Here is a 10,746-nt window from a genome sequence, read left to right on the forward strand (position 1 = left end):
GTGCTGGGGTGGGGGGACACGTCCACGGGTGACGCCCGCTCGGGGCCACCCACGGGAGCCACGTGGGGGCTGCGCTGGGTTCCCGCGGTCTGAGGGCACCACGCGGCTTGGGCGCGCGCGCGCGCCCTCGGGGGCGGGGCCCGCCGGCGGCCGCAGCCAATGGCGGCACGGGAGGGGCGGGGCCAAGCGCCGCACCGGAGCCGTTGTGGCGGCGCTGGAGGCTCGAGGCGGGGCCGCCGCGCCATTGGTCCAGGCAAGGCTCGGCCCGCCCCTCAGCTGGCCAATCAGAGCCCGGAGTAAAAGCGGTAACGCCTTCCCGCCAGGTGACGGCGGCGCCGGCCAATCAGCGCTCTCCTTCCCCGGGGCCATTCAGAAACCGCTGGAGGCGCGGCGATTGACACCCGCCCCCGCCAATCGCCGCGGGGGCCGCCCTGTGGAAACGCCGGGGGGCGGTGAGCGACGTCCGGGGACTGCCAATAGGAGCCGCGAGCCGCGGGGAGGCCGGGCCAATGACGGCGGCGCGGAGGCGGGCGGCGGAGCCCCGCCGGCCAATAGGACGCGGGGGGGCGGGGCGCTGCCGCCGTTACCGTCTGGCGCAGGAGGCGGCGGCGGGGCCGCCATCATGAGCTACTCAGGTGAGGGCGGCGGCGCAAGATGGCGGCGGGGCGGCCCCGCGGGGACCGGGACCGGGCGGCGGCTCCCGGGGGGGGGCCCCGAGGGCGGCGGCGGGGCCTTCCCGAGCCGCCCGGGGCCCGAGGGGCGGAGGGGAGCGGCCCCCGGAGCCCGCCGGGAGCCGGCGAAAGTGACGGAAAACGGGGTGGTTGTGCCCGGCTCCAGGAGGGTTTTGCCCAAATTGAGGAGGTTTTCGCCCAAATTCCCCAGGTTTTTCCCCGCTTCCGTTCAAATTGCTGATGTTCCCCCCGCTTTTGCCTGAATTCAGGAGGTTTTTGCCCAAATTCACGAGGTTTTCCCCCGATTTCGCTCACATTCCTGACGTTTCCCCCGGTTTTGCCCAGATTCCCCAGTTTCCCCCCTGCTTTTGCCCAAATTCATGAGGTTTTTGCCCAAATTCACGGTTTTTACTCAAATTCTCCATGTTTCCCCTCCCGCTGTTGCCCAAATTCCTGAGCTTTCCCCCTTTTTTTTCTCCCTAGATTCATAGTTTTTTCCCCAATTACAGGAGCCTCTCCCTGTTTTTTGCCTGAATTCAGGAGGCATTTGCCCAAACTCCTTGCTTTTTGCCCCAATTCCCCAGCTTTCCGCCTTGCTCCTTCCCTCGGCTCCTACTCTTTTCACGCCTTTTCCCCTATAATAACAAATTTCCCCCTAAATAACGAGTTTTTATTCAGGGGGGAACCCCCCCCCCCAGTTACCCGCCAGGCAGCGGCGCCTTCCCCAGAGCTGACGGCTCGGTTTTGGTGAACGGAAGCCGCCGGCCGCTAATGAGACTAATTGGCTTGGTAATTACTGCTGCCTAACGGCTTCCAGTGGGTGCCCATCGGGTGCCCGTGTGGCTCGGGGCTCTCCCTCTCCCAAATTTTGCGCTTTTCAGCTGCTTTCCCCCGAGGGCAAAGCGCGGGAGGGCACGGAGAAGCAATTTCGCCCTGAAAGGGCAGGTGAATGTCAGGCCCGGGAGGCTCCGGGTTGGTTTGCGGTGGGATTCAAACTTCCCCCGAGTCCCGGGGCCGCTTTCGAGGCTCCTCTTGGGGCAGGGTGGGGTCCCCAGGGGGTGCCAGCCCCGCTGCTTCACCCCCAAAACCCTCACGTTGGGGCTGACCCCGCTGGGAGCACGCGACCGTTTTGGTCCCGGCCCCTTCCGAAGCTGCTGCAGGAAGCTGGGACTAAAAGTGTCTTCGAAGTGTTCAGGAACCTGTCTCAAACTTCAGGTTTTGCAAAATCTGCGCACGGATTTTGCTTTCTGGTGGCCATGTCCTGCTTGTCATTGCCAGGGCGACGTTTTGGGCCGTTTTGGGCTTGGCTTTTCAGGGCGCCGCTCTTTTTCGCTGCGAATTAACAAGAATCTCTTTGGCTGCAATCAAACCACACTAAAGAAGCCTCTAACAGCTTTTTTTTCGTCTTTTCTAGGTTATGGAGAGTGGAACTCTGGGACAAACAGAGGTAACTGCGGTGAAAACTTGAGTAGTTTTCTGGTTTCTTGGCTTCAAACCTGTTCACTGATCCTGTGAGAGATGTGCTGAGGTCGGTGATGAACCAGAGTCCTGCTGTAGCATCGAGCCCGTGCCGCCTCGTGGCTTTCTATTTTTTTTTCAGCTGCTTTCTTTGATTTTAAAGTTCTTGTTGAACTCGGCAGAACAAGCAGAAAAACTCTGCTGCTGCTCCTGATGCTGCGCGTGCAGGGAAACCTGTTCTGGTCGAGATACGAGGCTTTTTTTGCCCCCCTAACAAAGCCTTTTGGCACTTGGAGTAATTTGAGCGAGGTTGGGGCAGGTTGTGACATAAATTCTGTGCTGGGGAGACAGCAGAAGGAGCTCTGCACACTTCCGAGCTACGTGCACACCTCTACATGCGTCCCAGCACGTAAAAGAGATGGGGAAGAAAAGGCTAAATTTGGAAAATTTAATTTATTTAAATTTATTATCAAATTTAAATAATTAAATTTTAAATGATTAAATTTTATTTATTATTAAATTTAAATTTTAATTCATTTTTTGTTTGTTTAAATTCCCTGCAGTGATCTCAGGGGTGCTTTTGCATCCGAATTGAAGTTAAAGCGTTAATAACCAGAAATTGAAGCGTTAATAACCAGAAATTAAAGCAGCTGATCGTTTTCTTCCAGGGTACGAGGGCTACAGTTATGGCTATGGCTACGGGCAGGATAACTCGGGCAACTACGGCTACGGCATGGCCACCTCCAACTCCTGGGAGATGGGCGGCTCGGACGTGGACATGAACCCCGACGCCTCCAGCGACGCCGTCATAGCGAAGATGAACCAGCGCCTGGACATGGGGTCGCACCTGGACACGGACACGATGCAGGGAGGGCACTACGGCTCGGGCGGGGACAGGTGAGCGCGGCGCTGCCGAAAGCTCTCGCGCCCGGTTGGTGTCGATGTCTTGCCCAAAAAAATCCGTCTTCGGTACTTAAAAGCTGGGTGTTTGCCACTCGTGGGGGAGATTTCGTGTTCTTCAACACGACTGAGAAGCATCCTCCTCGTTCCTCTTCGTGTTCTTGCTTGAGAACTCCTAGAGCAATGCGAAGGGAGAAAGAGGCGCTGTGTTGAGCCGTTTGGTCTGAGTTTAATTTCCCAGCTTTTTTTACCGAGCTGTTTTTGAGCGGGATTGCCAAATTATTGCTGGGATCCTTGTCTCCTCAAACGTCGTTTGGGGCTTTCTGTGTTTTGTTTTTTTCCACGTCTAAAGGTCTCCGGTTCCTCCGGCACTTGCAGGGGTGTAACAGAAGCGTTACAGCCGCTAACGGCCCCTGGCTGCTCTGTGCCGTGCCCCAGCCCCGTCCCACGTTCTGGGACGCATCTGATGGTTAAAAAAATCCCGAGAAAAACCTATTCCGAAGGGTTTTGTGTGCTTTGCCTCCGCTGTTGTTTCTTGGTGAGCTCTAACGTCCTGCTTCGGCGCTTCCTCACCCGCAGGTACGACTCGTACGAGTCTTACGACTCGCGCTCCTCCATGAACGACCGCGACCTCTACAGATCCGGCTATGACTACAACGAGGCTGAGCACGACAACGACAGCGCCTACGACGGGCACTACGACGGCCCCTACGATGGGCACTACGAAGGGCACTACGACAGCTTCTACGGGAACCGCAGGGACCAGTACCAGAACAGGGCGCGGGACAACTTCGGCCAACGGGGTCAGAACTGGGCGCGCGACGGGCGCAATAACAGACCCATGGCCTCGTCCTACTCCGGGCGCATGGGTGGACAGTGGAACGAGCCCCCGCAGGGCATGGGGGCGCGGGGCCTCGGCCCCCACGGCTCCTCCCGGCTCCCCTCCCTCTTCTCCCACAACATCATCCCCGAGCTCGGCATGTTCCAGGGCATGCGAGGCTTCTCGGGGAACATGCGCTTCGGGGGAGGCATGATGAAACAGCGCATGAGGAGGAACTGGAAGATGTGGGACTCGGACTTCAAAGTAAGTGCTTGCTGCAGCATCCTCCCGCCTGCTTGGTCTTGAGCTAAACGTTTCCCAACTGGCTCCAAAATGTGCCCTGGGAAGTGGTACTACGCAGTTCTACGTGGTACTGGCTTGGCTTCGTGGCTTTTTTTCCTCCACAGCAGACCAAGGCTCAGCCACAGAGCAGTGTTCGTGTGGGCGATGCTTTAATCTCAAAACTTTGTTTCCTAAAAGCAAAGTTTCTTTCCTAGAAGTTTCCTTTTCTTAGTCGCTGTTACTTGGGGTTTAATCTGTTGTATTAGAGAGATGCTGGTGCTGGATTTTGTCCTGTCTGCTCAGCTCTGCCCATTGGAAACCTACCTGCACGTGCAGGAGGCTTATAAACGAGTAAATTATTAAAACTCAGCTATAAAGGAGTAAAATAAAACGTTGCTGGATGAGGAGGGCGCCTGCCTTTACCGCAGGGATTGACCTTTCTCTTCTCTCGCAGCAGCAAAAGAAGAAAATGAAGAAAGATCCCACTGGGAAGAAGCGGAAGCAAACCAACAGCTCCGAGGAACCCGACAGCAAGGCGGCAAAGACGGACGGCTCCGACAACTCCGACTCTGACAACGGTGAGAGCAAAGCTGGCGCTCGGCTCGCTTCCCTGCGCCTTCTGTCTGGGGGTAAATCTGTTCGGGGGGGGTCTCGGCGGGGTTCCTGCCTACACTGACCGCGCTGTTCCTTTCAGAGGAGGGAACCGAAGGAGAATCGGGAGAAAAAGAGGAGAAAGAGGGTTCCAGAGGTGTAAGTAACTCTCGAAAACTTGCTCGTGATAAAAGTCGCGGTGGGAGTGGTGCTGCAGCCAACGAGGGTGGGTCGCTGGGCTCCCGCCTTGTTCCCAAACTGAGTAATGTGGGAAAACGGATGGCAGCATAAACCAAAATCTGCTGCAATGTGCTCTGGGATCCTTTGGCTGTGCTGGCTGCTGAGGGTCAGGTCTGCTGGAGGTGCTGCGCCACGCGTGGAGCGCCTGGAGGGAGGGTTTGAGGGGCAAATGTTGAGGTAGCATCCAGACATTCGCTCTCTATAGGCTAATGCGTGAATTTGGATGGCCTTAACATCCCGATGTTGCATTTTAGGAGGGGGAAGACGATGAAGGAAGAGACTCTGAGAAAGGTGAGTTGGTGTGCGTGCGTGGCAGCTCACACAACAGAGAGCAGAGGGCTTGTGCGTGCTCTGAGGCTGTGTGCGGAGCGTAACCCACCTCCAGCTGAGGGCTCGGAGGTGGCCAGAGGGGATTTACAGCTAAATCTTTCAAATCTGTTCAGCTTTCGGCTTCTGCAAATGCCCCCAAGTCTCCTGAGGACGCTGGGCTAAGTGCTAGGGGTGGGCTGCCACCAGGGAGAGCTGGCAGGGCTCGGCACGGGTGAGGCTTTGGTGGGAAGGAATCGCCAGGGCTGGCGGAGAGAGATGGGGCACGGCTCAGCTGCTGTTCAGGATGAGACCTGCCCCATCCCCACATGGACAGGGGCTAGCTCCGCTCCAACACCTGCATTGTCAGACGAATCCCATCCTTTGTGTCTGCTCAGGGATAAGGAAATGCTGTAAAAGCCCTGCTAGGGAGGAGCTGGAGCCCTTGCTCAAGGTAGGTTGGCCCTTTGGGGAAGCTGCCAGCTTGGGGCGTAGGGAACGGGGTTCAGGGGTTCGATTTCTTGCCATGCCCTAGATTTGGGGAAGTCACTGGGCTTGGGAAGGAGGATGGAGCTTTGCAGGCACGTCCCGCTTCAGGGGGTAGCGGTGGAAGTGCTGAGCAAGCCAGAGGAGCAGGAGGGCTGGAAGGGAGAGCTGCTTGCAGGACGTGTGCTGGGTCCGTGCTGCCCACCCTGCTGCTGCGGAGCTAAATTTGGGACTGCCCTGCTGCTGGGACGTGCCTGTGGGTACACCGGGGCGGACAGACAGAGAAGCTGCTTCTCCATCTCGAACATAACTGTGCTGTAAATTGGTTCCCCTTACCCTTTTTGTTGTTTTTTTTTTCCATTATGAGGCCAAACAACTCGGAGTGGGTGGCACTTAAAAATCAAACCCATAACCGATTGATTGAAAACCTGGTAAAAGCAGAAAGAGTAAATGAAAATAAAGGCTGAGGAAACAACTTTGGGTGTTTCTTTCGACCGTGCCACGTTCCCCAAACGCACCAGAGGGATGGCAGCGTGGTGTAGATGGGGTGCAGCCGTAATGGGCCAGAGGGAGGCACTGCAAGGGAGCAGCTTCTCGACTCAGAGGTGTCTCTAGGCTGTGCGTGTTGGTCGGGCCAACTACTAAACTTGTCCAGGGAAATTCTCTTTAATCAGGTGGTGCCCTCGAGTAGTGCCCTGAAATACACCCTGCTTTAAACACTTAGGTGCTTTAACAATTCAAGAAGAGATCAGTCAAATCAAACGCAAATTGCAAGCGGGCAAGAAAACTCAAGAGAGGCAAAAGAAGAGGCATCGGGATCGTATGGTAGAAAGGTAATTCTCCCTTTTACCTTTTTTTTTCTTTTTTTTTTTTTTTTAAGTGATGTTGCTTCCTTCTCTGTGAGGGCAGTAGCAGTCTCATCCTGGGTCCTTCCCTTTTTTCTTCCTTTTCCCAGTGCTTTGCCTGTTCCCTTAGGAGAGCTTTGCTCTCCTCCCAGTCATCTTGACTGTGACGTTTGGCATGTTCTGGTTGAGATGAACCTTGAGATTTTGGTTGCATCCTTCCACGCTGATACAGAAAAGGGGAATTCTCTGGGGGAAGTTCCTAGAAATGCTGAAAGGATTGAAGTCTTGCATGAGTAGGGCTTTGTCTGCTCCCCATTAGCTGTAGATGCAGTGAGCAGGTTTTTACAGAGCAGAGAGCTGGAGTGGATTGAACATCCCTTCCGTTCACATCCAGCTGTCTCAACAGGATCCAGTTTGTTTGTTCCTTATGCAAATACCGGACCTTCTACGACGATGAGATGAACAGCCACCTCGAGAGTAAATTCCACAAGGAGCACTTCAAGTTTGTCGGAACCAAACTGCCTCAACAGACAGCCGACTTTCTCCAGGTGAGCCTCTGGTTATGTTAGTCCACCAGACTTCAGAGTTTTTTGTTTTTTTTTTTTTTGCTGTTATTATTTTGGAGAGGCTGAAAAGCTGCTGAAAAGCCACTTTGAGCAGTGTGTGAAGCTGCTAGGGGAGGTGGAGTAAAGTTGGGCTAAGGTACCAGAGCTGCTATTCCAGCTATGCCTTCACTGCCCTCTCGCTTTGAACAGGTCACTTAACTCTGGTCTTACTGGTTGCAGTGGCAGAAAATAGAGAAAATCCCTGATTACCGTGGGTTTTATGGCAAGAGTGGGTGATGGAAGTGCTCAAACACAGCACTGTGTGTGGGACAAGGTGCAGTTGGTTTTTGCAGGACTGAGAGGATGAACGGGCTAGAGAGATGCATCTGAGAGGGAAGGGAAAGAAAGGACTTAACACAAATACTCTGCCTTACAGGAATACGTTGCTAATAAAACTAGGAAAACTGAAGAGCGCCGTAAAGCAATCGAAGACATTAATGCAGTTATTCAGCAGATTTATAGGGACCAAGATCTTACGCAAGGTGAGTGCCTGCACAGGTGCGTGGAAGAGAGTTCCTTTGTCACGTGTAGTGGCTGCCTGGTCAAAAAAAAAAACCTCTATAAATAGTTTAAAGGAAAAAAAAATAAAAATGGAAGGTTGTGAGTATGCAGAAGCCTGCTGGGGTTGCTGAAAAGTAAAACCTCGTATGTTCAAGTGTACCATCAGCCCCTTCAGGTTATTACCCAGCTCTGACAAAGCTGGCTGGATGATTAGCGGGCTGAAGAGGCTTTTTTTCATGCCCTCAGTGCTGATGCAGCTGCAGCCTGCACTGCTCATCGTGGTGAGCCACCAGCATTCAGCTAACCTGCCTCTGCGATGTGCTTTCTGCCTGGCTCCTGTCCTTCTGCCTGGCTCCTGTCCCGCTCCCTGGGAAGACTTTGGGTGCTGGGGGGGGTGTTGAAAATGAGTTTGTGATGCGGGCTGCAGGGAAAGCTGGCACCCAGTGCAATCCCCCGGATGACTTCTGGCTTAATACCGTTCTTCCTTTCCTTTCCAGATGTTGGCATGGAGCATTTTATTAAGAAGGTGGAGGCTGCTCACTGTGCTGCTTGTGACCTCTTCATCCCGATGCAGTACGGCATCATCCAGAAACACCTGAAGTCTCTCGACCACAACCACAACCGCAGGGTGAGCATGCAGCCTGGCGCCTCTGGCTGGCCCCCACAGCCTGGCTTCTGCCACGGGAATCCCACGTCGGGGGTTTTGTAGACTTCAGCTGCAAGAACAGAGCCAAAAAGTGGCTGGGTTTGCTTCACCTGGTTCCTGAGACTGGGGAGAATTTTTCTTAATTACCTGTAGTGCGCTCTGCTGTCATTGTTTCCTCGTGTATCAGCATAATCAGAATGCACAGGCTTTAAACTTCAATATTCAGAGACTGAAAGCTGAAGTAATCCCACCTGTGGAGCTGGGTGAAGCAAGCCAGGTGTCCTTAGGATCATAGAATCACTTGGAGTGGAAGAGAACTTCAAGATAATCAAATCCAGCCTTCAATATGACCTGCTGAGTCCCATCACTAAGCCACGTCCCTCAGTTCCACAGCCACACGTCTCTTAAATATCTCCAGGGATGGGGACTCCCCCACTTCCCTGGCAGCGCGTTCCTCTCCAAGGGTCCCTCCTTGGTTGCCTGTTCTTCATCTTTCCAAAGCCACGTCCAGCACAAAATTTGGGAATATGCGTAAAAATGCAGGTTTCTTAAATCTTGTCCTCTTCCCAAATTCCTGAGCGTGCTCTGGGTGGGTGCCCCTGTAAACTGTTTTCAGCTGTGGCTGTAACTTCTGGACTTGTCAGCTAATTCAGGCTGAAATCTAATTAGCGTGCTTCCTTTGTGCTCCCTTGCAGGCCATGATGGAGCAGTCCAAGAAATCCTCGCTCGTAGTTGCGAGAAGCATTCTGAACAACAAACTCATCAGTAAGAAGCTGGAGCGGTACCTGAAGGTGGGTGCTCGCAGAGCAGCTTGGGCTTGGGTTAAGCAGCTCTGTTGTGCTGTTGGAGTTGGGCAGTAGCTGCTGTTTGACTGCAGGGAGTGCTTTTTAGCTGAACCTCAGGGCAGTTTGGGGCATCCCGATACCCTGTCGGATCTCGGGTTGCTGTTGATCATCGAGCCTCTGCCGTGCAGGTGATGAAATATCTGCCCCACGTGCTGCTCCAAATCCTGAGGCCTCCAGCAGGATGTCTTTAGCTTACACAGAACTTGGTAGTCACTTAGTAGTGATTGAAAAACAAAAAAAAAACTTTCTGGGAGGTTTTGCACGTAGCTGGTGTGTGCCTGGTGTGAGCTCCTCGGGTGTGACGTTAGCAGCTGGAGAGAAACTGTCAGCAGGTAAATAAATGTGTGTCTTCTCTTTCAGGGTGAGAATCCTTTCACAGATGATCTAGAAGAAAAAGAGGAGCATGAGGAAGGAGAAGGGGGAACCAGCGGAAATGCAGAGGAAGGGACAGCGGAAGGAACAGATGAAAACAAGGATGATGAAGAGAATCTGGAGGAGGAAAATCTAGATGGTGAAAACAAGGAGGAGGAAAATCTAGATGGCGAGAACAAGGAAGAAAATCTAGGTGGTGAAAACAAGGATCCTGGGGAGAACCCAGAAGCAGAAGGAGCTAAAATTGAGGAGGAGCAAGAAGAAATGGGGACAGAAACAGAAACTGAGGCACAGCCCCAAGCACAAACAGAGGTGGAGGCAGGAGCAGAAAACACGGAGGAGACTTCGCAACCCACAGAGGAATCTGTCCACGAGGAAGAGGAGCAGCAGCCAGAAGGTGGGAAGGTAGAAGACGAGGACAAGGAAAGCGAGGAAGCTGCTGCTCCAGAGGATGAGGATGCTGAATAAGTACAATGTTGGATGGGAAAGCTGATGTGTAAAAGACCTGACATCTTTTTTAAAAAAAAAAAAATTAAAAAAGCATAACTGTACCTGTGAATTTCATAGCACATTTTGCGTTACCATTCTACTAAACTCACTTAGGCAGTGGAAGCCTTTACCTGTAAAGTGTTTTTGGAAAATAGATTATTATTTTTTTTTTTTACCAAATCTTCATTTTAGTAGCTAGGTTTTGTGCAGTCTCTGTTTTTTAGATGGCTTTGTACTAGGAGAATTTCCTTTGAGCATGTGTACAAACCAGTGCTACGTCCCAATCTGGCAAATGAAATCTCTTCCCCTTGAAACTTTTGTATATTTGCCGAATATACAAAGCGGTTTGTCCCCTTAGGCTGTCTGTCTGGAAACATCCGAAGTCTGGTTCCAGGGTTTTAATTTCTGCCGTGTACGCTGTAAGGTTCTGCATAACTTCCATGTGACTGTAATATTCCTCCCGGTGTTCTAATGCAGAGCGAAACTAAGTGGTGTCAATGTCGTGGTGTTTGTAAAAATGCTTTCATCTTGAGGTGAATGTTTTGGTGGGTGGAGATAAAGGACTACCCTGAGACGACCCCTGACTCTGCCTTCATTTCTGAAAGTGGAGGTGAGCAGCAGGATGCGCCCCTGCCACTGCTCTGTGCCAGGGACGTGTCTAAAAAAAGGTAAAATATCTTTTTCCCCAG

General features: G+C 52.9%; 1 protein-coding gene across 3 annotated transcripts; it reads left to right on the top strand.

The window, feature by feature from the left end:
• The first annotated feature begins 582 nt into the window (after positions 1-582).
• AKAP8L (A-kinase anchoring protein 8 like) lies at positions 583-10,634 on the top strand. Of its 3 annotated transcripts, none has more exons than XM_032205011.1 (13): positions 583-635; positions 2,086-2,118; positions 2,798-3,026; positions 3,609-4,113; positions 4,586-4,709; positions 4,826-4,881; positions 5,217-5,253; positions 6,479-6,587; positions 6,994-7,147; positions 7,581-7,686; positions 8,203-8,333; positions 9,047-9,142; positions 9,557-10,634. In XM_032205011.1, the coding sequence occupies exons 1-13, from the start codon at positions 623-625 to the stop codon at positions 10,034-10,036; spliced, it is 2,073 nt and encodes a 690-aa protein (XP_032060902.1). In that variant the 5' UTR covers positions 583-622; the 3' UTR covers positions 10,037-10,634. The 3 variants fall into 3 exon arrangements, with proteins under 3 accessions (XP_032060902.1, XP_032060904.1, XP_032060903.1); XM_032205013.1 differs by having other exon boundaries at positions 7,006-7,147; XM_032205012.1 differs by having other exon boundaries at positions 4,589-4,709.
• Positions 10,635-10,746: the final 112 nt, after the last annotated feature.

The sequence above is a fragment of the Aythya fuligula genome, chromosome 30 (genome assembly GCF_009819795.1).
Source record: "Aythya fuligula isolate bAytFul2 chromosome 30, bAytFul2.pri, whole genome shotgun sequence".
In the NCBI taxonomy this organism is placed as follows: domain Eukaryota; kingdom Metazoa; phylum Chordata; class Aves; order Anseriformes; family Anatidae; genus Aythya; species Aythya fuligula.

Bases quoted from the DNA above. Each gene is read 5' to 3' on its own strand.
- AKAP8L (XM_032205011.1), top strand. The intron at 7,687-8,202 runs GTGAGTGCCTGC...TTTCCTTTCCAG, and splicing joins GGACCAAGATCTTACGCAAG to ATGTTGGCATGGAGCATTTT. The intron at 9,143-9,556 runs GTGGGTGCTCGC...CTTCTCTTTCAG, and splicing joins AGCTGGAGCGGTACCTGAAG to GGTGAGAATCCTTTCACAGA.